Source organism: Protopterus annectens, chromosome 3.part0 (genome assembly GCF_019279795.1).
Source record: "Protopterus annectens isolate FY-2018-M chromosome 3.part0, PAN1.0, whole genome shotgun sequence".
Taxonomy (NCBI): domain Eukaryota; kingdom Metazoa; phylum Chordata; order Ceratodontiformes; family Protopteridae; genus Protopterus; species Protopterus annectens.
In genome coordinates this window covers 271,804,700-271,832,542 of record NC_056731.1, presented here as the reverse complement: position 1 = coordinate 271,832,542, position 27,843 = coordinate 271,804,700, and the positions used below count along the sequence as shown (strand labels likewise).

General features: G+C 42.5%; 1 protein-coding gene across 3 annotated transcripts in view; it reads right to left on the bottom strand.

Moving 5' to 3' along the window:
- AZI2 (5-azacytidine induced 2) overlaps positions 1-27,843 on the bottom strand; it is a 1,152,833-nt gene that overhangs the window by 171,517 nt on the left and 953,473 nt on the right. For all 3 annotated transcript variants that reach the window (XM_044064752.1, XM_044064755.1, XM_044064753.1), the window contains one exon: positions 6,708-6,832. In XM_044064752.1, the coding sequence (XP_043920687.1) occupies positions 6,708-6,832 (125 nt within the window). The remainder of the gene's footprint in view (positions 1-6,707; positions 6,833-27,843) is intronic.

Sequence of the window (27,843 nt, the reverse complement as noted above, 5' to 3'; positions counted from 1 at the left end):
GTGTCGGTTGCATCTTTTATACCCCTGGCGCACTGATGTCAGGGAAGAGGCGACAGCAACAGACACCGGACCAAGACTTTGGAACTCAGGCCGACTGCAGGTAGCCTGCCAGCAGGATAACCCAAGTGTAATGACTGCAACAGTGAAACACGATGAAGATCTTGTATTTTTGGTGTTGGATGAAATAGATTTGACTCCATTTGTTACAGAATTCAATAATGCCTTGGAAAACAAGGAGTCAGATGGCAGGTTTTCCTTAGGACAGATCACATTCCTGGTCTAAATGAGACCTTAAATGTTAAATGTCTTTTAAATAGACTATATTATTAAATGGTTTATTTGACAAACATTTTTATAGCAAGCACATATTTGTATGTGCTATTTGCTTTTTGCACATATGTCAAGTGTTACATTTAACATTTTATATTTTTGCTTTTACGAAAATGGCATGTATTCATTAATAATTAGATGAATGGACATTTGACTAGTTTATTAACCAAATTTTTTATTTAAACCTGACTAATTGGTTTACTGGTCAGTTCTGAAGAAGTTCGCTGTGATTAAAACAAAGGAAAGCGCTTAACTTTTTATCTGTGTGGACAGTCATTATTTTGTCTTTTTTTTTTCTGAAGTTCATTCTGGTTTTCGTGAATTTGGTATTTTTCATATTAATTAGAAATATCTTGTGCCTTTGGCCCAATGCCAAAAGAGGAACATGTTTTTGAACCAGTGTTATGGCAGAACTTTCCCTTGCATGTTTAGGTATCATGACAGGTTGACATGATGATAAAAGATCCCAGAAGCAGTCGTTTGTCCAAGGGCTCCAGTGTCATGTGCACTCCTCTGGCACCCAAACAGCTGATGTGGAAACTCACAATGGGAGAAACCATACTTTCTGCAACATTTGCGAGTTGCACAGGTCCCCAACTCAAAAACAAAATGTCTGTCATCAGTATTTGTGACAGCTTCAGATGTAAAAAGGGAGCCACCACTCCAGTGCCCAACAACAAAGGTCAATCACCACAGGTAGCTCTGTGAGGGATTTGAAGTCACTGAACTACAGTATCTGCAGCCTCTGGCATGCAAACACAACCACATACATTACATCTGCCACCAAGCACAGAATGTACAGTAGAATCCAGCTCTGGACGCTGCACTGTGCTGTCACACAGCCTATGTACTTGCTCTGCCTTTTCCCAGAGAAGAGGAATAAAAGATGTTGAGACACTGATAAAGAACATCCTCTGAGCCACTATCAGGAAGAATTTATTATAATGAATTCCAGATAACCTCCCTAAAAATAATGCATTCAAATGAAGGTTACCTACTGGAAGTGCCTGGAAAGGGTTACCAAAGATCACATTTCAAGATAAGGAAACATTAGGAGACCCTATTACTGCAAGTCCCTGGCTACAACAGTCGAACTCTTGGTAAAAACTGGGTAATAAGGAAAGCCCAAAAAGGCATTACACTGTACTGGAAATGATGCCCACCTAGAGCAAACTTGTGTGGTCCTCAATTGCTGCTGCTGTGTCATAAGGCATTAATAGTGTCCAATGTCACCATCCAGGCATCTTATTAGAGCAAGAACACAATCCTCTACAGGATTACCATTTGAAAAAATATATAGCAGATATACCAGCAGGAGTCACCCACCCTTTTTAAAAGCAGGAAGAGACAGGAACAAAATCTCCAACCATTATGTAAACATTAAAAGATCTGAAGGCTCTGTTGAGCATTACAGTGCAGTTATTTACAACAATCTTTCTGAAATACTGGTCTTCCAATGAGGCCCTTTCTGGGAGTCAAGTGAGCTATACAATGCAACTGAAGGTGATACAGTTGGGAACCAAAGTCCTTTCTCATGGTTTTCAAAGTCAAAAACACGAATTGTCAATCACTGCCAATTCCAGACAGGAGTCAGAAAATAAATAAGGTCATCAGATGAGTCATCATCTTGGGTGACTAGTCAGTACTGGAGGGGCAAGACTGACACCTGTGGGCATTCACTGAACAACAAGAAGGCATCTTCCTTTTCTTCAGGTTGGTCTGGTCTAGAAACTGAAGGGTTCAAGATGAGAATAGCGGGGATAACACAGGCTATCCACAGAGATGTAGGCATATTTTCTTCTCTTGAGATAATCAAACAGATACCAGAATGTCTGACCAAAACGGAATTTTTCCAAGAAAGGAGCATCCAGGATCTTGTCCCAAAGTTCCTCCTGTAAGGATGAAAACAAAATCAGCCACTCCACAAAGGCACACACCTAAGACTGGCCTTACAAAAAACATCAGCATTGTAAGACTGCAGTAGTACATAAGGTACTGTGCAGCCGAAGCTGTAAAAAGCCTCTTGTGGAGGTCCTCTTTGAACAAAGACAGAAGTAAAGACTTTGTGATTGCCTTCTGCTCTCAACAGATGGGACTGGAACAGAGAAAACCGAGGTGGAAAGTTGATGGCCTCAAGTCCCAGTGTGACAAAGAAATACATTCTTGCCATGCTTTGAAGAGTTTTTAGCATGTCAGGCAGGAAGGTGAAAATGTTGTGGTCTTTGGGACCAAACAGATCAAGCAGTATTAGCATTATGATGCTTAGTTTTTCTCCTCTTGTAGGCGACAGCCTGTAAAGGGCATCAAGCTTTTTAATGGCTGAAGGGGCAGAAATGGAGCATCTTCAGGTTGCCATGGCAGATTCACAAATGACTGGTTAAAGGGCAGGATAATGCAAGGCTCCTCAAACTTCTTCCCCAAAAAAATACCACAAGGAGCTTTTAGTAAGGACTCCAAGGTTTGATGCTGGTCTTACCTTTTCCTCATAAGCTTGAGAGAATCTCTACAGTGAAGGTGGGGGGAAGTCAGTTGAAAGCATCTGTAAAGGGGAGATCGGTTGTAAAGAAGGGATGAATGTGTGACTCCTTATCTTTATCCTTCTTTGTGGCCTCACAATCCCCAGAGTTTTCATAGTACCCCGAAGGCATGGGGGTATTCATGACCTCAACTACCTCAGGGTGTGAGTTCACTTAGGAAGAACAGATGATGGACTAGTACTAGCCACCAGGAGACTGTGAAATGGTTATTGGACCACATGCCATCAAAAAACAGCAGAGGGTGAGAAACTTCTGTGCTGGACCTGGAAAAGGCATCAGACTGAACTCTCCAAATATGTGGTCCTGCACCCATGGCCCAAACTTCCAACAGATATCACACATTTACCTGAAGTCAAGGCTCTAAGGCATAAGCCCTTGTGGGGGATGATCAGCTTGTGCATGCAGGCCTGGGGGCTGGTGCCAGTAGGACAGACCCCAGTTCCAGTGACAGATAACATCAGCAACTGTGTTTTAGGATCAAGCTGGCCATACACAGACTTCAGCTGATTATATGAAGTTGGAGAAGTGCAAGAGCTTCAGAATGCATGTTGCAGAGTGAACATTTAGGATGCACCTCTCCTGATCCTAATGTCTCTAAATGTGGATAAAATCTCTTTCAGACTTGACCTCTCAGTAGTCAAGAAGAAAGCACTACCTGTAGGGTTCAGGGCACCAACTGAACACCATCATTACTCTTAGGAGGTTTAGGAACTGCTCAGAGTATTCATTCCTGTAGTGATACTCTGTTATATGTCTGGGGCTGTCAAGATGACTTACCTGCAGGTCTCAATGAGAAGAGCTTTGTGTGGCCATCATATCTGCAAAGTGGGCTAACAATTGTCTTCTCCTTAAATGTCATGTAGCTGGCTGAACCACAGACAGTTGTGGCATTTGGTACTTTTATGCTCTTCAAGATAGTATTGGCAATTCCAGTCCAGGTCTTGGCTAATGACAGGATAGCTACACACTTACTGTGATGTTTAGACAGACAAGCACAGGACTTTACTAAAGAAAGCAAAGATCAATATCTCAAATGATTTTGCAGCAAATTAAAACAAATAAAAAAAGCGTTAGGTTTGGGAAATGCATGAACATAAGCAGCAGGTACATTATGATATGGAATGTGATGGTGTAGGTACAGGGACATCTTTGACTGTGGAATTTTACTGGAAAAAAAAAAGGCAAATTTTGATTACAGGAGACAAACATACCCAACAAAGAACCCATAAAGGATAGTCCCAGACAATGAATCCCTTCGTATTCTGTTAACTTCTGAGAGAGGAAGACAGACCGATACATGTCATTATCAACTATCTTAGCTGAAAAGTCAACATTACCTTGCTATGTCCCTGTCCTTTTTCTGACCATCAGGGCCTTGAATTGTGGTTACTAAGACCATTTCATTCAATTTTAAACTTCACTTTTAGGTTTGACCCTTTTGGATAGTGGGCAAAATCTCAGGAACAAAGGCCTTTTTTTGGTTTACTACTTCTCCTCTAGGTCATCTAAACAGATGTCCCTAGTGCTCCACTGGCTATGGTAATCTTCCCCCGGACTAACACTGACATTTTTGCCAGGGCCAGAATGAAACCTAACCACGTCCTGGGGGTTGTGCTAACTATGAGCTGGGGGGGGGGGGGTCTTATTTCTACAACATACCCTGCTTGCTTTCTCCTTCCGATTTATGGTCCATGGTACATCCGATGGCAAGAGTGCAGTGGGGACAAGGAGTGTACTGATCCACCACAGACGCAGTTCATCTATGCCTACCACCATTTTCCTCTCTTCAGACGCCCACCCCCTTATTGTGACATCCCCATCCTCTACTAGGAATTGCTGCAATGAAAGATCACTGAACCACCCATACTTTACTGATGCACTGCCCGTCAAACTGCTAAATGAACTTGTGTTGGCTGGGCTGTAGGTCAGGGTTTTGTACCTCTCCACCACCAGCAGCTGACAAAATCTGTTTATTTCTACTCCCATCTATCAAAACATCTAGGAGAAGCAGGTTCATCTTTTACTTCGTCCAGCTTGAATAAATTTTCTTATTTTGTCAGGACTCTCAGAACACTATCAGCTTTTGAAAATAGACTGAACTCTGGATTTGTGCATTTTCTCACAGTATTAAGGAGCCTATGCTTCATGTTGGTCGCTAGGTCATTAACAACTATTTTTTTTACTAAACAATAAAACTATATTAGATTTAAATATTGAACTTCCTCGTTGTACTACTTACATCCCATCATCTCTTTCTTCTCTATTTCTTGACAGTTTATTTCTGATCTTCACACACCTCACACATTTTACACAATTTGTAACATTTATTTAGCATTATCACTTTCATTTTCTTATAGTACAAGTCCTTCTCTGGCTGTCAATCTGAGTCCTCCTCTGGCTGTCAATCTGGCATGTACAAGGAAAACTGTTAATTAGCTGTTAAGAAGCATCCGTCTAGTCATATTCAATTTGTAATGACAGGGCACTCTAATCCTGATTTTTGGACACTTTCCGTGAAGATACATATGAGCAATAGCAATACAAATGTGTGCTTTCCTGTAATGAATGCATAGCATTAAGCATATTATCTCAGTACTACAGATGAAAAAGTAGTAATTCTGCTGAACTAATACCCTATGCTACAAAGCAGTTTAATTTCAAATGATCCTCCTCTACTGCCGCCCACCCTGGCAAGAACTCCAGGGTCTGGGATCTCCCAAGGTCTACATAGCTTCACCTTAGGTACTCCATCTTTTTTCCAGCTTCAAAAAATATGCTGACTGGCTGCACTAAAAGTCGGTGTATATATGCACATGCACACATTCACGAGTGCATGTATACATATACTCTCTTGTCATCGACTGAAAAAGAAGTTTTAAAATACAACGGAAAGCAGATCACAGACTATATTTACATCAGTCTTGGTCAAGCTCCTATAAAGCAGGCTCCAGTGCTACTTATTTTTAAAAGTTAGTGCTGCATATTACTTTTCTACCATTTGTTTAAGACTGCCATGCTGAAATTCTTAGTAGAAAACAGCAATGTTAAAACCTTTACAGGTACGCTATCTGAACGCCCATCACTCATGTAACTGATCAAGGGATGGTTTCCTAAGGCTCTGTATAGCAATATTACAAACAAACAAATCACCTTTTCTTTAAAAGCCTGCCTACAAGCTACAAAGTTTTACAAAAGAAAAGTCAATGTTCGACTGGTTTCCCTTCAGGAAAAATTAAGTATTTCACATAATACCATCTCCTGTTCTGTAGGCATGCAAAACATTTAAGGGGTATAAAAACTTTAGCCCTAATGAGGTCCTATAGCATCTTTCCCTAGTATCAAACAGTAGGTCTTCATGAAGAAAAGCAACTCTTGAAGGACATTATTTTTCTTCAATTTAGTATACAAGATAGGTATTCCACAATACATTCATTATATCCCACTTGGCTTAAATCAGTTTAATAATCTCTGAAGATGAACAATGCAATTTGTTAACTTATTATACACATGTAAAGACATACTTTTATGCAAATCAGAGTAAAAAAATGTCATACAAATAAACTGTTAACATCTCAGAGTCACATACAACAGTAACACTTGCCTGAGAAGAAAAGCCACAGGAGGAACAGGATACTGATGACAGCACACCAGCAACACCCTCAAGTGTGAAGTTCACCAGCATAAGAAGAAGCCAGTGTAGAAAAAGGGAGGGCTAAAACTTAGGGTACACTGGTTTTAACATGCGCTATTAAGTGAAATTCTGAAACTATATGGTTAACTGTTCTTTAAATGGGAATAGTGGTTAATGCAGGACCTAGTCCATCATGTTTTTTTACTTGCCTTTCCTCCTCACGACTTGGTCTGCAGTCAGTTTTCTTACCACCTTAGCTTGCACTTCAGTCATTGAACGTAGATTAACCATTTCCTTCTGCAATTCAAAAAATGTTTGCAGCAAGACGTCTTCTCTGAAATAAACAAAAACAAAACCTGCAATCAATACCATTTTATTCCCTTTTGCAATATGTGGGAGAGGAAGTGAAAACCAATACTCATATGCACTACTTCATCAGATAATTCTCTGCATCATCAGATAATTCTCTGCATTGTTTTAAGAAATGGAAACAGAAAAACTATGTCAGTGACATTGTGTGCATATGTTCTTAATGGTAAGACTAAAATAAATTACTCAATGAAACAAAATAACATACAAATTTCAGGCTAGGAAGTCTGCTGTCATCAGCTCAAAATATTGTCTAAGATTATGATATCAAAACATCAGTGCATGAAATAATACAATTCTGTTCATCTTTTCAGTCAATTCAGTCAGTGTCTTTCAAACGGCTCCAGTCTATAAGGTTTGCTGCCATTCAAACGGCTCCAGTCTATAAGGTTTGCTGCCATTCAGACAGCAGTCAGGGCTAATGCAGGAAAACAGTTTTTTTTTTCTACTTTTCTATCTTTTCAACAAGAACTAGTTACAGGGCTCTTGCATGCTTCAGCTTTGTAAATCAAACTCACCAAAACAATCTGCAAAAATCACAGTTTTCGTCCAATTTGTCAACAAGCCTATTTTTCAAAACCAGTCACTAGAGATGGGGTTATCTCCTTACTCTAAAGTGCTGAGAACCAGATCGGATTATATGAACAGGGAAGATGCAGCCCATGAAAAACATACTGATCAGGTTTCCAATCTCTATAAAATGCCACTCTGATTCTCTTAAGCCTGCAGAAAAAGTTAGGGAATTATAAACAGCTTACTTTCTGCATATCTGGTAACACACATACAAGAGTGGGTACAGATGGTACCACATTCTTTGTGCCAGCCAATCCTCACAAAAAAATCCTCATTGTCAAAATTAAGTTGCTAAAGTTGTTCTTAGTAACATGATTTCCATACTAACCTTTGCAAACAAAGCACCACAAAAGCTAGACACTTGGTCCCCTGACACTACTAAGTACACATAACTGGCTATATCCAAGTATTTTGCCCTACACCTGCAACAAACATTAGTCATTGCAAAGAGTTAGGGTACTATCCGTCTTTCTAATTTAGAGGAAATCAGTAGTAAACTCTAAACATTACAATAACAGTGTTTACTGCACTACTCAGTTCACTTCCAACTCACATTCAGCCACTATCACCATTCATCTTCTTTATCTCCTCACACTCCAGTCATAAAACCACACTACGGATATACTTTGTAACTTCCATTTGTAAAATCAAGATCTACATTCCTGTTACCTTCTCAGCACTTCAATATGCCAGTAATCACTTACTCTATTCATCTCCTCCAATTGCACAAGGCTGTGAGAGTTTACATTATGACAACAGGGCCTTTGGAACCAGTTTTCATTTTCATATGCTGAAAAGCAGTTTAAATTACTCCTCCATTTGATGACTCTCTATCTTATCAATTTATTTCATTATTTTCTGTCCACTGTTCCTGCTACATTCCTTGGTACCCTACCCCTCAATGAACAGTCACTCATATTTACTCTTCCATACTGAGTGTTACCCATCCCTTAAACGTCTCCCTGTTCCTTCATTTTGTCAGCCCTACTAGCTACACATTTCTTCTCACACATTATACTTGTAAAGATTGTCTCTGTGTTGATGGTCTACATTTTTTTCGTGCAGGATATATGGAATGACCAACAAAATGGTAGCCGACCATCTACACATCTCTGGTCAACTTCCCTTGAATGATTTGTGACATCCGTGTATGTGTGAGCATGTGCATGGTAATTAGTCTATGATTTTTAGAAAAGGGTGCAATTAGGCATTATCACACCAAAGTCAGGTACCTACCTCAGTCTTGAGCATTAGACCAAGAACTCTATTAGAAGCAACTATAAATATTTAGACTGATCAGGATTTCTCAGTTTTCAGATTCAACAACACTGTTACTAGAAAGTTTAATAACTTGATGGAACAGGCTTTTACAGAAATGAGCTAGTCTGTGATTGGATACAGCTTTTATTAGATTTGGAATGGCATTAAACTCTCCTGCTAGTTTTATGTACTATTCTGTACTCTGTGGATAAATGATTTAATCCATTTTTCAATTCTGTGAGGAATTATGTGTAAACAGTAAAAAGGGTATGCAGAGATGTTATGAAATCCTCATTCTGGTTCCTCAGAATATGGGTAAATATAACCTGTGCTGGGGCAGATAGGGATAAAGCCTTGACTATGTCCAAGTGACTTAAACTTGATTAGCAGTTTGCATGCTTCCTGGTGCAGGCAGGGTGGACCGGCATGCCCATCTTGAAGTTGGAGGAGAGACACGATTGCTCTGATGACAAGAACTTTGGACCACAAAAAGCTGTCATGATTCAGGGAACCAGTGCTGGGAAATCACCCAAGATGGTGATGGGAGCCTCTGTCAGCATATGTGTGGGAGTACACATGAGCAGTCTAGAGGGCATAGATGGCCCCTTGCAATGACGTACGTGCTGACCATATGTCACCACTAGGCTGGGTTTAGGTTAGAAAAACAGAAAACCTTTCCTTGTTGTTATTGAGAGTTCAAGATGCCTCAAGGTTGCTTGGATGGTGCCCCTGTCAGACAGTGTACGCCTGATCAAGGGTAGGCTTGATGGTAAGCTTGGGGGCAAAAATAACCTTCCAAAAATAAGGGTAAATAGGTTCATATAAGGTTACTAAGCTAATGGCCCTAGAGACCTTGCAAGCCTAGCCCATATTTAACCTGAATTTACCCAATTTTTTTTTTTATTAAATTGTAGAACTTTTGCCCCTATGCATGTGGACCATCAAAGCCTCTAAAAGGTGATCTTCTAGCCAGCCACGATGGTGCTTTCTGCTCTCACTAGATCATTTTTATTTATGAACCTAACCCCCAATGCCTGGTGGCGACATCAAAATTCACACCACTGCAATTTTTGCCTACACGTGCAGATGGGGCCTACCATTACAGGGTTGCGTGGTCACACTCACATCTGCTTGACCTAGGCAAAGAATGACAAGCTTCTATCTACTCTCCAGTGACACCGTGTCACTGGAATCATGGGACAAGTTACTAACACCCACCATCACTAACCCCCAAGATGCGCACCCCTGCCCAGTCAAGCACCTGAGAGAGACACTAGCTGACCATGGGTCACATGGGCTCTAGTCAGGGCTTTATCCTTTTATGCTAGTGGTAAAAACACTTAACCTTTTATACCTAGGTATGTCGAAGACAGACACTCCTGTTTTCTTTCGAATTAAGATGGTTACTTTTTAACCAGCTTTTGTTTACATAGTTCACAGTAGCGCTTTCTACCACATGCAACAAAGCAAAAACTCTCTAAGAAATTAAGGATAAAGTTTGCTTCCTTGGTCGGATTACTGAAAGCATTAATGCTCACAGAAAGAAATACCAAACCTTTGGATTACATGAATAAGGTTTGAAAAATAGTCTCTGGTGGTGGTACATTTTTAGCAGGAGAAACCTTTAGAATGACCAACAAAATTCCACTTGTGACCCTGACAAAATAAAAAAAATACAGACTCTGCTAACGAGCATCTTGGGACCTAAACATTCATGATGAGAAAGGGGATTAACCTAAAGAAAAACAAAAGCAGCAATTTAATAAACAATGAGATACAACAGTATCTAAATGACAAATGCAGAGACCTTATTATAAAATGGTAGGGAGGTGCACTACATCTATGCTTGTTGTATGCTTTACAGCTGCACAAAAAAGCTGAAGCATATCAACAGTGATACAGAACACGATGAAAGATCAAATCAGATGGATGAAACACTTAAAAGTACAGTTGTGTAATTTGATTTTTACCATATCGGATGATGTTCAAATCATCACTGCTGCAGTAGCCTTATCTATATGGGTTACACTTTGCCAAGACTATAACAGCTGGTCAGCCTCCAAGGCTTCAGGGAACCTTTCACACACCCAAACTGTCAAGCAGCTTGAACTGTACTGACTAAAAGCCAAGTTTGGGTGCAAAGCCCTTCAAAGCTTTCCTGTCAGGAGACATTTAAGGCCGAGCCCTGAAAGGACAGTGCTAGGAATGAACACACCAAAAACAAGGGAGATGATGAAGAGAGCTGCTACTGCAGCACTGATCATTCAAACATCTATTGTTATGGAAAGTTCAACTTACACAACTGTGCTATGTCCTTTACACTGATCGCTGCTACAGTAGCCTTAGCTATATGGCTAGATTACTAAAGCTAACTACATTTGGGAGGTGGAAGGAGAAGAGTCCAGAAGCCTCTGCAGAATGTTCCTAGCAAGGCTTGTTCTAGACCTACAGAAGGAATTAAGCTTATAGTGTTTTGTAAAAGTATGTACAGATGACCTAGCAGCTTCTAGAATAATTCTAGAATCCAACCACATAGATGAAGCCAAGGCCTTGACTCTGCCTGGAAGAGACGTGTTATGAGGATTATAACAAAAGATCATAGCCTTAGACAACCATTTGGAAATAGTTTGTTTTGATGCAAGTTGTCCCTTCTTACTTGGTCAAGAAATGAACAACGGATATGAAGATCTAAAAGATTTAGTTCTGTCATGACAGTACTCAAGTTGCCTGTGTGCGAAGGTGTGGTGTATCCCTTCTCCCTCATTGTCAGGTTCAGAAAATAAGATGGGGAGATAGTTTGGCTTAAAATAAAATTGGATACTACTTTAGTTCACAAAGAAACCCTCTCCTTGTGGAGAATGAAATAGAGCTGACTCACCATAAAAGCTTGCAACTCAGAGAATCTTCTACCACAGGTCATAGCAATAAGTAAAACTGTTTTGCATGTCAAGAGCCTTAGCTGGTTCAAATGGAGCAAGTGTTAGCTTCTCTAATACAAAATTAAGATCCTAATGAAAGGTTACCAGTTTTCTAGGAGGCCTCTTATGCAAAACCCCTTTGAAGAACATTTTGACATGAGACTGCATTAAAAGAGGAGAATCCCTGGGCAGACATGCTGAAGTGGCTGATAAATGAATCTTGATAAAGGAATAAGAAAGGCCACAGGATAGCAACTCGCACAAATACTGTAAAAACAGAGAACAACTAGCCCTGAACTGGTACTGGTTATGTTGCTGGCACTAACTAGAAAACCTTTTCTATTTGTTAACACAGTAGAGAGTCAACTATCCAAACAAATAGGGACCTAAAGTAGTTCAGATAATAAAACATACAATTGAACCGGATAAAAAAATGATAAAATCTTGTTTTTCCTGTACACAGGGAATACACTTTTCAACGATTCCAGTGGCCAATAAAGAATATTTTTCAAACATGAGTGGGTTACAAGCTCAAAAAACACACAAGCAAATGTGTACAACGTTTATATATTCAGACTTTATGATTTTTCCTACCCAAAAACTTTGGAAGGCTGCGTTTGGATAACTGACATTTCGGATAAATCGATGTTTGGATAATCAAGACTCTACTGTATATGATTTTCTAATATCGGACTTTCTTGCCTCCATTAGTACCTACTGCACATCCTCAAAAACACAGGTCCTTAAAAGGAATTAAGAGCCTATCATCCAGGCAGTCAATGGATGATGAATGATGCTGGCGTGTATCAAACACCCCGGTCTTATATGGGCAGAGCCAGTCTGCAAGAAAGCATGTGGTAATTGCCCCTGGCCATTTCCAAAAAAAGGGCAGAGCCACTGCTGCCTGGGCCAGAAGAGTTACCAGAATGATCTTTGGTTATTCCTTATGAATCTTCAGAAGTAGCCTGAATATTAGTGGAAAGACGTACACGAATATTCCTGCCCGAAGAAAAGAAAAGGCACCTGTCTTCCAGGTCTTCTTGCATGAAGTCCTGGAACAGATATTTTGCCAGCTGATTGTTTAGAGAGGAGGCAAAGAAGTCTATTTGATGAATTCCTCACAGATGGATCAAACCTTGGAAGACCCCCGATATAGTTTCCATTCATAAGAGTCGGCCCTGGTCCTGCTCAGCCTGCCACACAGTTTTGCTGTGATGGAATGTAGGTTTCCTGTACAGTGAGATTGTGCTGTGAAGTTATATCCCAAGCTAACATTGCTAGTCTGCCAAGTAGAAATGATTCTCCCGCTTGTTGATGTACCACATGACTGTGATATAGTCTGTAACCACTTGAAGTCCAAGGGACCAAAGAAAGACCAGTGTGTTGAGGGCCTTGATCAGGGCAAGCATCTACTTGATATTTGTGCATCTGTATCCATCTTTGGTGTCCCGCACCCCCTGCACTTTCCCCAAGCAAAGTCTGAAGCGCCTGTGGTGAGTGACTGCCTTGGAGTGCTGGTTGCTGGAGTGGGTGTGGGGGACTAGGACTGAAGGAAATATGTTATCTCCACCAAAATATTTCTCTTCTAACAAACCCCAGTACTAGAATCTGAAAAGATAAAGGATGTCGATGCTGAGACCAAAGAGATTTCAGATATCACTATCTTTCTCATATGGAGTCTTGCCAAGAATATCATGAGAATAAGATGCCATGAAACGCAAACTCCTGAGGTATTCCCTCGAAGTGACTGAAGACTGAGTGAAAATCTTAGAAACAGATCTAAATAAAGATCTAATTTTCCCATTAGAAGAAAAGCTCTTTGAGCGGAGTTGTTTAATTGACATCCAAGGAACACAATTTTGTGTGACTGTGTCAAGAAAGACACTTGAATGTTCTCTTGGAATCTTAGTTTGTGCAAGAGATCTCTCACCCAAGTCAGAAATTCCTGATACCTTGAAAAAATATTATGCAAAGATAAGGAAGTCATCTAAATTTGGGAAAAATGTGGATACCCTGTAGCTTGCAATGAGCTATAATTGGAGCTAGACACTTTGTGAGATAGTCCAAAACTAAGGCAGGCAACTGATAATGTGATCCAGACATACACAAGACCTTAAGAAACATATGTAGTCTGGATGAACAGGGATGTGATGATAAACATCTTTGAAGGTAGTGTTTACCAGGAAACGTGAAAGAGGAAGACGAAGTAACAGGTGGTTAAGTAACACATTTTGAATTTTTCCACCATCACAAACAGGTTTAAGAAAAATTGATCCAGAAGTGGTCTCTGAGCATCTTCTTCATTTGGCACTAGGAACATCCCTGAATAAAACTCTTTCCGCACTTGGGAAGGAGGAAAGTACAGTTGTGTACACTTACCATAAATGTAGATGTTAGAGTGCATTCACTGTTGCAGTCATCGCATTTGGGATATCCTGCCAGGGGTAGCCCTCAGTCGGCCAGAATACCAGAGGCTTACTATTTCTGCGTCAGTTGCTGTCACTCCAGGACTGGCAGCAGGTCATCAGTTGTATAAAATCAGGCAGCCAACCCCATTACATCAGTTTTTCTTGCCCTGTCAGGAGTCCCCAAATAGGGAGCTAGGTTATGGTGGAAGAACACCACCAGTAGAAAGTAAATACCAAAAATTCCCCTGTAAGGAGAGAGGGAGAGAGTGAGAAAGGAGGGAGAGAGACAAGGGGGATGGAGGGAGGGAAACCAGGACTACAACAGTGAATACACTCTAACATCTACATTTATGGTAAGTGTACACAACTGTACTATGTTCTTCATGTTTCACTGTTGCAGTCATCATATTTGGATTGATTCCCAAAGCTGAAGAAAATGGTGGAGGCAGTCATGAAGACTGGGGTCTGGCTAGGATGCCCTGCAAGACTGCGGTGGCAAAGCCTGCCATGGATTTGCAGAAGATAGGCAGGTGGTAATGCTTGGTGTAGGTATGAACAGATGTCCATGTTGCAGCCTCCAGGATGTCCCTGGTGGGGACTCCTCTGAGAAAAGCTGCAGAGCTAGAGGTTGCCCTGGTGGAATGCATCCTGAACCCCTTTGGGGGCAGTTTCCCGTGCTGTTTGTAGCAGAAATGGATGCAGTGTGCTATCCATTTGGAGATTGTTTGTTTGGATATGGGATCGCCTTCTGCCCTGCTGTGAAGCTGACAAGCAACTGATCAATTTTTCTAAAAGATTTAGTCCTGCCCAGATAGAATCTGAGTTGTCTGTGGACATCTAGAGAGTGCAGAAGCCTTTCCCCATTGTTTTGTGGGTTAGGGGAAAAGGTGAGCAAATGAATGGATTGGTTGAGAGCCATACTGGACACAACTGTACGCATAAAGGACGGGTTAGTCCTAAGGGAGACCCTGTCAGTATGAAAAATGATGAAGGACTCTACAGCCATGAGTGCTTGTAACTTTGATACTCTTCCAGGTAAAGTGATGGCCAGAAGAAAGGCGGTCTTCCAAGAGAGGAATTTTAATTCTGCTGAAGCTGCAGGTTCAAAGGGGGGGTAGGGCGAGCTTTTCCAACACAAAGTTAAGGTCTCAAGCTGGGGTAGGATCTCTTCTGGGTGGCCTTAAGCTGTTAACCCCTCTTAGGAACTCCTTGATGAGAGGGTGTGAGAAGAGAGGTGGCTCTGTGCTGTAATAAGCAGAGACGGCAGAGGCATGAATTTTAATTGAAGAGAAGAATAGACTCCTGTGTAGTAGGTCTGCTAGGTAATCCAGGATGAGAGGTAAGGAGGGCTGTGCCGTTCTGGCTCCCGTAGCCTGGATCCAGGTGCAAAACCTTTTCCACTTCTCAGCATAGGATTTTCTAGTGCTGCAGCGTCTGGCTTCATGTATAACATCCAGGACTTGTTTGCTTAGGGTGGCAGCTTGAGGAGAGGTCAGGGAATAAGCCAGGCTGCCAGGTTGAGGGTCTGCAATTGGGGATGCATGAATTCTCCATTCCTCTGGGTCAGGAGTGTTGGGATCTGAGGTAGGTGCCATGGTGGCGGGGTGACGGGCTGTGCAGCAAGGGGTACCAGTGCTGGCGTGGCCAGTCTGGGGCAATCAGGATTGCCCTCGGTTTTTCCTCCCTTATTTTTAGCAATACCCTTGAAATGAATGGCAGAGGGGGAAATGCAAAGACCGAGTGGTTCACCCACTGGAAAAGATAGAGCATCCACTTTCCAGGCCTTGCTGTGAGGTTCCCTGGTGCAGAATTTGCTGAGCTGATGATTGGAGTGGGAGGCAAAGAGGTCCACCTTCGGAGTGTCCCATTTCTGGGTTACAAGGGTGAAGGTTCTGTGGTCTAGCTGCCACTTGTGTGGGTCTAGCAGGTTTCTGATTAAGTTGTCTGCCAGAGAGTTTAGGGAGCCTGGTAGGAATTGTGCTAGCAGGTGTAGTTGCATGGCTGAGGTCGTGTGCCAAAGGGTCATGGCGAGCCTGCAGAGAGGATAAGAGTGAGTCCCATCCCTGCTTGTTGATATACCACATCACTGTGGTGTTGTCTGTTTTGATCAGTACAGGCCCCGGGGGTGAGTAGGGGTCTGAAAGCTGTCAGGATGTGTTGAACAGCTAGCATTTCTTTTTGGTTGATATGCAGATTTGATTTGGGCTCCAATTGCCCTGAATGCACCTGCTGTCCAGGTGTGCACGCCAGTCATAGTCTGATTCATCTGTGGTGAGTGTCTGGGCGGAGTGGGGTTGTGAGAAGGGAAGTCCCTTGTTGTGGTTGCATGCTGCTGCACACTAAAGAAAATCTTTCCTTAGACAAGGTATCACTGGTATGAGAATTTCCAGGTCTTGAAAGTGTTGACACCGAAGGCTTTTTAGGTACCACTGAAGTTTCCTCATATGCGGTCTGGCATATAGAATGAGTAGAATGCAGGAGGCCATGAACCCTAGAGCTTGCGGAATTTTCCATGCAGATAACTGGGTTCTGATGGCTAGTTGAGAGAAGTAGCCTGTCAGGTAGGCTTATTTTTCTGGAGTAAGGAATGCCATCTGGGATGCTGTGTCCAGGTTTGCTCCCAGGAATATAATTTTTTGTGTGGGGATTAGTTTTGATTTCTTTTCATTGATAGTACACACCAGGGAGGTCAGCAGGTCCTTTACAAACGTCAGGTGCTGTAACAGCTTTTCCTGACTGACTGAATCAGGCAGTCATCCAAGTATGGGTAAATTTTAATATTTCTTTGTCTGCAAAAAGCAATGGCGGGAGCCAGACATTTTGTGAAAACTCTGGGAGCAGTGGATAAGCCAAAGGGAAGCGCAGAGAACTGAAAGTGTATAGATCTTGCCCTGAACCTTAGGTGTTTCCTGCATGATTCCCGATTGGGATGTGTAGGTAGGCCTCTTTTAGGTCTAGGGTAGCTAACCAAGCATCCTTGGAAAGCATTGGTAAAGGCTGCTGGCAGGGGAGGGTGAGCATTTTGAAGTTTGGTATCACCAGAAAGGTGTTTAGAATGCATAGATTGAGGATGAGGCACCATGGGCCCTCTTCTTCTGGGTACCAGGAAGATTCTGGCGTAGAAACCTTGGCCTATCTGTTCTGCAGGAACACGCTGTATTGCCCTCATGGAGAGCAGGGAAAGGACTTGCTTTGGGTCTAGGTACCATTTTGGGGTTGGCGGAGTGTGGAAATAAAATCTGTATCCCTGGGACCCTGGGACACTATACTGAAGACCCATCAGTCGTTGGTAATGGTGACAGTTTATTGCGTGGAAGGAGAGTTTTCCTCCTAGGGGCACAAGCAGGTGGGCAGAGGTAGGGGTGGAAGTGTAAAGTCATTGTGAGTTCTTACCATAAGGTGGTGGCTTTGCACTCCCTGTTTTTGAAGAGGAGGAACTCCATTGCTTAGATCTCTGCATTCCCTGGGGCTGTTGTCTGGGGGGTCTGCTTCCCCTACGTCTGGGCTGAGCTGGGCAGGAAAGGACCAGTGCATGGAGAGGCAATGCCTACTAAACCTCAGTGGCTGGACCTGTAAGAAGTCTTTAACTGTCTGCACAGATTTAGCTTTTTCTTCCATCTTTAAGACCTCTTCTGCTTTGGTGCCAAATAAGTTGTCTTTGTTCAAGGGTGCGTCCAATAATTTGAATTTGACATGGCAAGGTCTGTTCCTTAAGCCAAGCATGCCTTATAAGGACAGAACCAGTAACTGCTGCCATGCAAGATGCTTCTATGGTGTCAAAATCACATTGTAAGGTGTGCTTAGTTACCCGACTTGCAGAATGCATTAACTCTTGCAATTCTTTGTTTTCGGCACATGCATTAAAAGAAGATATTTTTTGTTTGAGGAGTTCCATGGTATGTTGCTGATATTTCAGCATGTGGAACTGACAATTTAATGCTCTAATAGCAAGAGTAGCAGAGGTGTATACTTTTTTACCCCATCTGTCTAATGCTCAGGAATCCCTATCTGAGCGGGTGGGATTCTTAGCTGAAGTTGCTTTGATTCCTTTAGGTCTTTGAGAAATGACCTCAGGGTAAGCAGTAGGATTTTTGAAAATAAATTTTTGAGAGTCATGGACTCTAATACCAGTCAGGTTTCCTGGGAGTCGGACTGGATTCCATTAAAACAGCATCCACAACATCCAGGACAGGAGGAATGGCCAAAGGTCTGTGCTGTGGTAGATCTAAGAACTGAGTCTCTTTTTTGACTGAGGGTAGTCCTGACATTCCCATTGGAAATGCTCCCTTAAGGTATGCAGAGTTTACCCAAATGAAAAAATCCTCGGGTGGAGAGGAAAAAGGAATCGATTCCTCTGCATCAGAATCCTCATAAGCAGAGTAGGGTTACATATCTTCATATTCAGATGCATCAGTCATCGGACTCCTGTTCAGATAAAACTACTGGGGACAAGTCTCTTTTTCTTTTGGAAAGGTAGCCTGGCTTCCCCTAATAAGCATAATAAGGTCTTCCGCCATTTTAAGCATTTCAGACTGAGGCAAGGAAGCAGGTGCCTGAGCTTGGGTAGTCTGTTTTTTGGGTGTGGTTTGTACTCTGGGCCTTAGAAACTTGGTAGTTTTAGAAAGAACTGAAGACGCGAAAGAAGTCGTCGGTCTGTGTTGAGTATCGGTAGTGCAAAGTACTTCCGCAGAAGCCGGTGCCTGCTCAGTGGCTCCAGACCCATCCAAGCTAGAGACATCCGCAGGATCCTTAGTCGAAGAAGAGTGTCTCACGGCATACCAGACTCCAAAAGGGTCTCGGTAGTGGCTTGCGAATCCACAGAAGTGGGCATCAGGTGCTGTGAAAGCGCCTGAGGACAGGAGAACTGACGACTAGCTTAACGGAAGCATCATCAGCAGTTTTGGACCTGTGCGGTCTGTCTCTGTCTTTATCCTTACATGTTTTCGGAAGATCTGTAGTCGGATGGCTTACCGAAGCCAAATAGGAATTCGAAGACTGAGAAAGTACAGTTGTGTACACTTACCATAAATATAGATGTTCGAGTGTATACACTGTTGCAGTCATTACACTTGGGTTATCCTGCTGGCAGGTTGCCCTCAGTTGGCCTGAATTCCAAAGTCTTGGGTCCTGCGTTGGTTGCTGTCGCCTCTTCCCTGACGTCAGGTCGTCAGGGGTATAAAAGATGCAGCCACCATTTTATTCAGTTTTTCTTGCCCCAGATGTCAGGTGCCCCCAAAAGGGTAGGCTAAAAGTATGTAAATAAAACATACATGCACCAAAATAAGCTTTACCTTCATCTATAAACAAATACACCACCTAGGTTGTATAGATTAGAGAAGTAAATATAAGTTCCAGCAAAAATAAGGGGGATGGCGGGTGGGTAACCTGGACTGCAACAGTGAATACACTCGAACATCTACATTTATGATAAGTGTACACAACTGTACTTTGTTCTTCATGTTTCACTGTTGCAGTCATTACATTTGGGTTGAGTTCCAAAGCTATGGTTGGGGGGGGCTGGAGCTAAACAGCATTAGGAGCGGCTATGGCGTGGCCAGTCCGGGGCAATCAGAATAATTTTTGGTTTCTCCTGCCTGACCTTCAGGAGTACCTTGGGGAGGAGAGGCAGTGGAGGAAAGGCATATACTGATAGGTTTGTCCAGTTGAAAGATAAGGCATCCACTTTCCAAGCTTGTCTGTGATAAGTCCTTGTGCAGAATCTTTTTAGTTGATTGTTTTGAGGGGAAGCAAACAGATCTATGTCCGGGTATCCCCATTTCTTTGTTATCTTGCTGAAGACTTGTGGATCCAAGTGCCACTCATGGGGATCCATGAGGTTTCTGCTTAGTCCGTATGCCAGAGTATTTTCCTTTCCTGGCAGGAAATGCAGGATTTATTGCATGCTTTCCAACTTGTTCAGCTGCATGTAATAAATCCTGCATTTCTTTGTTTTCTGCACATTCAGAATTTGCCATCATTTTCTGTTTAAACAGTGTCATGATATATTGCTGACATTTGAGCATATGAAACTGGCAATTTAAGGCCCTTCTAGCCAAAGTAGCAGATGTATAAATCTTTTTTTCCCCATCTATCCAGTGCCCTAGAATCCCTGTCAGAGGGGGTAGGGTTTTTTGCAGTAGAAGCCTTGACCCCTTTTGGACCCTGAGAAATCGTTTCTGGGTCTGCAGTAGGGTTTTTGAAAAGGAATTTATGAGAGTCAGGGACCCTGTAGTATCCGTCTGACTTAACAGGAGCTGGAGGTAGAGAGTCAGGGGTCAGACTAGACTCCGAGAACACATCTACAATATCCAGCACAGGTGGAATAGCTAGAGGCCTATGTTGAGGTAGTAAACGGAAGTCTTTGATCCTTTTCTTAGACACTGAAAAATCTTGGCTCTCCCAGTGGAAGTGCTCTCTCATGGTATGCAAGGTTTCCCCAAAAGAGTAGTCCTCAGGAGGAGAAGCTGAAGGAATTTATTCTTCAGCATCAGAATCCTCATAGGGGGGAAGAGAATATTCCTGATCAGAAGAAATGGAAACCTGATCTGAAGATTCATAGTCTGTCTCTTGCCTAGGCCTCTTATCAGGAGGGGGATGGGAACCCCTGATCAAGGTAATTAAGTCTTCGGCCATTTTGAGCATCTGTTTTTTTTTTGGCATGGAGGCCTGTCCTTGTGGGTGGTGAACTTGCTTCTTTGCCTTTAAAGGTGTTTTAGTCTTTGAAGTCGGTTTAATGTATAATTGTTTAGGTCTGAATACACCCTCAGAAGATGATGCCTGCTCAGCGGCACCGGACCCATCTGAGGGAATAATCTTCGAGGCTCCAATACCTTGAGTTTCCAGAGGCCTGGCCGACTCCACATGGGAGTCGGTAGTGGCCTGTGACTCTAAAGTAGCAGGTGTCAGGGGCTGCGAAAGCATCTTACTGAGAACTGGCGACTTGCTTAGGAGAAGCTTCATCGTCGGCTTTGGACCTCGGTTGCCTTTTTCTTTGCGTTTTTTGTGAACTCCGGTAGTCGGATGGCTATCCGACTTCATTGTATAATTAAATCTTCACCCAAAATAGCTTAATGCAAAATCGTACCGAAGCTTAACAGTGCGTTGGTTAAATCTAGCACAAAACCGACAACTAGCAACATCGTGGTCAGGGCCCAGGCAAGGAATACAGTAAGAATGAAAGTCCTTATGAGGTATTTGCTTCCCACAAGAAATACAATTATTAACTTTTTCTGACATCGGTCTGGAGCAAGAAAGAAGTTTCCCCAACAGGGTACTTAGCTTTTAATGAAGACTTCGGATCTGAAACTCGAAGACGAAAATCTCAGGAGTTGGCCGACCGGCACTTGCGAACTGCTTCTGCTTTGGGCACCGCGCGGTAAGAAAGACTGAATAAAATGGCATCGGCTGCATCTTTTATACCCCTGACGACCTGACGTCAGGGAAGAGGTGACAGCAACCGACGCAGGACCCAAGACTTTGGAATTCAGGCCAACTGAGGGCAACCTGCCAGCAGGATAACCCAAATGTAATGACTGCAACAGTGAAATACGAAGAACATCGAAAATATCTAGCTACAATAAGGGCCCGACGACATATAGTTCTGGTGTTGAACAAGGCACAAAAGCAACAGCAGGGGACATCGTGCTCTGGGCCTAAACAGGTGACGAAGTAAGAATGGAAGTCTCGATGTGGTATTTGCTTTCCACAGGCGAGACAATTGTTAACTTTTTCTGACATCGGTTAGAGCAAGAAAAAAGGATCCCCAATGGGGTACTTAGCTTTAGAAGACTTCAACTTCAATTCGGAAACGAAAACACAGGTAGTGGCCGACCGGCACTCTGGCGAAATGCTTCTGCTTCAGGCTCCACGGCAAGAAAGAATGATGTAATGGCGTTGGCTGCCTGATTTTATACCACTGACTACCTGATGTCAGTCCTGGAGCAACAGCAACCGATGCAGAAATACTAAGCCTCTGGTATTCGGGCCGACAGAGGGCTACCCCTGGCAGGATGTCAAATGTGATGACTGCAACAGTGAAACACGAAGAACATCTGGCTCTATAACTCCTTGGCACAGCATGTGATGAAAAACAGGTGGAAACAAGAGAGTCTGATCTGCAGGATGAGGAATGAATACCTGGAAAGGAGGAATTTCCTCCCACTGCCATCTGTAACCTTGATGAATGATTTTCCGAACCCATTTGTCTAAAAAGAATACTTGTGCAAGAACTTACCATAACCTTAGATGTCCTTCTCTTCCACGTTGCAGTATTCATAACAGTAGGGAGGTGGCTGCCTGCAGCACCGGACATCCAGCCAGTACATCAAAGTCTTAGGATAAGGGGTACGTATGACTTTGCATGTCAGAGCCATAAACCAAAATCGGCTATAAAAGTGACATCTGCATGTAGCCAACCCTGAACTGACTGCCACATACAGTAGTATCCTCAAGATACAAGAAGAAAAGGAAGCTTTTCAGACCCACATATACCACCAGTCAAGGAAGTAACTGCGTTACAGAGGTATCTACCAGTTATTGTTTTTCCTTGTTTGGATGTAAGGAAGCAAGGAAAACCCAACACAAGAAAACAAACAAAACAGGGGGTAGGGGGAGGGGACTGAATACTGCAACATGGAAGAGAAGGGCATCTAAGGTTATGGCAAGTTCTTACATAACTATTCTTTGTCCTTCTACTCTCATGTTGCAGTATTCATAACAGTGGGGAGAGTACCAAAGCTTTAGGTAGGAGCCTGGGAGGCGGGTTGAGAGATAAAGTTGATGAGACCTTGTAAAACTGACCTTGCAAATGCAGCCCTGGCTCTAGAAATCAAATCTAGTTTAAAATGCTTGGTAAAAGTATGTATAGAAGACAAAGTGGCCACCTCCAGAATGGAAGTGTAGTCAACACCCCTAAAAAAGGCTGTTGAAGAAGCAGCTGCCCTAGTAGAGTGAGCTCTCACAGTGGAATTTAATTCTTTCCCATGAAAGGAATAGCAAAAAGAGGTTGCCTTAGAAATCCATGAGGCAACTGTCTTGTTTTGACACTGCCTTCCCCAAGGCCCTATTGTGAAAGGAGACAAAAAGCTGGTCAGACTTTCTTAATGTTTTTGGTCTTGTCCAGGTAATTCCTTAGTTGTCTATGAACATCCAAGGAATGCAAAGTTCTTTCTGAGGAGTTTTGAGGTTGAGGAAAGAAAACAGGGAGATTAATGGCCTGATTCAAGGAGAGCTCATTAGCCACCTTAGGCATGAAAGAAGGATTGATATTGACGGAGACCCTGTGTCTCTATGGAAAATAAGGTAAGGAGGAGTAGCCATACTGGAAGAGACTGTTTACTCTACTTTTGCTAAAACTGGATGAGGAAAAAGAAAATCCTCTGGACAATATGGAAAAGGAAAGCTGAAAAATCTTTGAGAGATTCCCTGGGTCAGCTCGCCTATTTCATCACACTTTCTGATCACCTCTGCAGCAGAGAAGCCAAACACAATCTCTTTCCAAAGGAGAATTTAAAGTCTCATATTTTTTTTTTTTTACATCAACTGCCAAGCAAACCTCCAACTGTGCCAGTGGCCATAGCTCTGGAAGAACTATCAAAAGTCATACACACTGTAAACAAAGAGTAGTGGCCTGTGGAATAGAAGAAATCAAGTTATTTAAAGCAGATTTTTCTTTACAAGAAAAAACTGTAGATAAAACTCTCAAACTTTCAGAATCTGTTAGAACAAACTAAAATAAGAGCCTGACAACTCAGAATTTGTTTAATCTATTTATTTTGCATTTGTTTGCTGGGAAAGTCCAACTGGGCAGAAATCCCAATTTCAGTGGAGGCCTGTGGAGAAAACCTCCAACATACATAGTTCAATAAATAAACTACATAATATTATCACATGAAGTGCAGTAACAAACAGAATCGACATACAGGATAAATAAAGACAGATCAGCAAATCATACTGTGAATATTAAACAACAATCAGAATACTGAACACCTAGTAAAGTACAATCAATAGTGATAACCAATGGTAAAGATGTTAAGCATTTTAAATATGGGAGAAAAAATAGAGAAAAGAAAGTTTGCAGTTGGGGGAGATTCAAAAATGGAGTAAAAGTAGGAAGCTATCAGAGGAGTAACTGGTTCTTTGGCTAATAACAGAAGGGGAAAAAAGAAGAGCAAGGGAGAGAGAAGGAAAAAGGGAGGAGGAAGGAAGAGGGGGGAGAGAAAGGAGGGGTAAAGAGTAGTATCAGCCTGGTGTAACACATGTACAGAGCCAGGAGTTACAGAGAAATTTCTTTAGAGATTGTTTGAATATGTGATTACATGGCATTGCTCTAATATCTGTAGTAATACTCTCCAGACCTTAGTAATAAGTAGGAGTATAGGCAGTGACTGACAGATTTTTTCATTTTATGGATTTCAAAACGATGTTTCTCAGATGAGAAAAGAAGGCGATTAGAGGGGTAATGGTTAAGAATGGTTCTGGCTGCTGGGCAGGATGAGGATTTGTATACCATTTTATGAGGAGGAGGAGTTGGATGAACTTGAGGTAGTGAGGTAACTCAAGCCAGTTTAAATATCGGGAGGGTGAAGCAGTGGTAGGATTTGTATGACTGACTGGCTGCAAATATAGCTAACTTTGTTACAGCAAAGCTAAAGTTTTGATCTTAGGGAGATCAGAATGTTGGTGAAAATGGGTGTGGCATATAGTAGTGAAGGAAGGAGGTATGTATTGACTAGAGTAACTCTTGAGGAACTGGAAAGGAATATTTTAAATCTATAGAGCATGCTCAGTTTTTGGTGCGTTTTTATGCACTTATGAATATGAAAACCAAATTTCAGTTGATAGCCTATTATGACACCAAGTAACTTTATGTGAGGTGCAACTTCAATTTCAGTATTGTTGAGACAGGATAATTTGAAGATGTTTTTCATGTTTCACTGTTGCAGTCATCACATTTGGGTTATCTGCCTGCAGGTAGCCCTCAGCTGGCCTGAATACCAGAGTCTTCGGATTTCTGCGTCGGATGCTGTCGCTTCTTCCATGACATCAGGTTGTCAGGGGTATAAAACATGCAGCCGATGCCATTACATCAGTTTTTCTTGCCATGCGGTGCCTGATGCAGAAGCAGTTCGCAAGTGCTGGTCGGCCTACTCCTGAAATTTTCGTTTTCAAGTTTCAGACCTGAAGTCTTCAAAAAGATAAGTACCCCATTCGGGATCCTTTTTTCTTGCTCTAACTGATGTCAGAAAAAATTAACAATCATCTTGCCTGTGGAAAGGAAATACCTCAGAGATTTTCATTCTTACTGCGTCACCTCTTTGGGCCCAGACCACAACGTCCCTCACTGTCAGTTTGGTGCCTTGTTCAACGCCCAAACTATTCGTCATCAGGCTTTTTTTGTAGCTACTTTCGTTCTCGATCTCCGTACTCCGAAATGGCTTTGGTAAGCCATCCGACTACCTACCTTCCGAAAAAACGTAAGGATAAAGACAGAGACAGACGGCATAGGTCCAAAACTGCTGACAACGCTTCCGATAAGCTAGTCGCCAGTCCGCCGGTATTCAATGAGGCGCTTTCGCAGCCCCGATACCTGCTACTACAGATTCGCAGGCCTCTACTGAGACCCATTTGGAGTCCGGTATGCCACAAGATGCTTCTTTGACTATGAAGCCTGCAGATGTCTCTACCTTGGATGGGTCCGGAGCCGCTGTGCAGGCACTGGCTTCTGAGGGTGTATTCAGGCCTACCAATTTTCATATTAAACTGACAACTTCGTTTCAAGCTAAGAATACTGAATTCCTCAGGCCTAAAGCTCGCACTAAGCCTAGAAAACAGTCTACCAAAGCGCATTCTCACACCCATATGCCTTAAAAACAAATGATTAGAATGGCTGAAGATCTTATTACATTAATTAGGGGAAGCCAGCCTTCCACATCTAAGAGACCTAGAACTGATTTTCTTTCTGATTCTTCTGATCAGGAATCTGATATCTCTGTTCCTTCTGACTACCAGGATTTACCCTTATCTACTTATGAGGATTCTGATGCAGAGGATTCCATTCCCTCTGCTTCCCCCTCCGGGCGATTTTTCATTTGGTGAAACCTTGCATACCCGTAGGGAGCATTTCTGCTGGGAAAGCCAGGACTATTCTCAGTCCAAAAAGAGCCTTAGGGAATTTTTAACCCTTCCTCAACACAGGCCTCTAGCTATCCCTCCTGTTCTGGATATTGTAGATGATGTTTTCTTGGAATCCAGCCTTACCCCAGACACTTTACCTCCAGCTCCCAGTAAACCTGACAGGTACTACAGAGTACCTGACTCTCTCAAATTCCTTTTCAAGAATCCTACTGCGGATCCAGAAACCATTTCCCAAGGACCAAAAGGCATTAAGGCTACTACTGCCAAAAATCCTACCCCTTCTGATAGGGATTCTAGAGCTTTAGACAGACGGGGTAAGAATGTATATACTTCTGTTACTTTGGCCATTAGGGCTTTAAATTGCCAGTTTCATATGTTAAAGTATCAGCAGCATACTATGGGATTAATTAAACAGAAAATTATGCTGATTCCTTACTGTGCTGAACACAAAGATTTACAAGAGTTAATGCATTCTATCGACCAAGTAGGTAAACATACTTTGCAATGTGGTTTTGATGCTTTAGAAGCATCTTGCATGGCTGCTGTCACTGGGTCTGTACTTAGAAGGCATGCTTTGCTTAAGGAACAAAACTTGCCAGATCATGTTAAACCTAAATTACTGCATGCACCCTTAAACCAAGAACACCTTTTTGGCAACAAAGCAGAAGTCGTCCTCAAAAGGATGGAGGGAAAAAGCTAAAATCTATGCAAACTGTTAGATTTCTTACAAGTACAGCCACCTAGATTCAGTAGGCATTGGCCTTCAAAGAACTGGTCCTTTCCAGTCCCTTCCAGGCCTTCTCAGTCCAAACCCAGGAGCAGCAGGCCACCAAGAATTCAGTCTCAGGCTATGCACAAGATCTAAGCAGTGGGGGGCCCCAACTTCCAAAGCAGGGAGTAGTAAGCCACCCCCGTATGGAAAAATGGCACAGTGACATCCTTACCTCTACCAAGGCTTGCTCAACTACTTGCTCCCTTAGGAGGAAAGCTCGCCCTGCATGCAAAAAACTGTGAACTCATTACCCAGGACAAATGGGTTTTAAACAGTTTCCCAGGGATACAGATTCCACTTCCACTCACTCCCAACCCCAGGTGGATGGCCAGACCTCCCCCCAAACCAGTGGACGGAGGCACAAAAACAAGTGCTCTCTCTCCTCAGTATCAGGGCTATTCAACCTGTCCGAGCAGAACAAAGGGTACAAGGTTTTTATTCAAGACTGTCCCTGGTTCCCAGAAAAGAAAACTCCTGGCATCCTATCCTGGACCTTTCTATTCTCTACATCTTTCTGGTGGTTCCAAAATTCAAACTGCTAACTCTTCAACAGCTTCTTCCTATGCTAGCCAAGGATGCCTGGCTGGCAACTCTAGACTTAAAAGAAGCTTACCTGCACATCCCAATAAGGGAATCCTGTAGAAAATACCTACGCTTCAGGGCAGGCTCCATGCACTATCAGTTCTATGCACTTCCCTTTGGCTTATCTACTGCGCCAAGGGTATTCATAAAGTGCCTAGCGCCAGCCATTGCATTTTGTGGGCAGAGAAATATTCAGATTTACCCATACTTGGACGATTGCCTGATTCAGGCAGAGAGTCAGGACTTGCTATTACAACACCTGGCATTTGTAAAGAGACTTCTAACTTCACTAGGGTACACCATCAACAAGAAAAAAAATCACACCTAT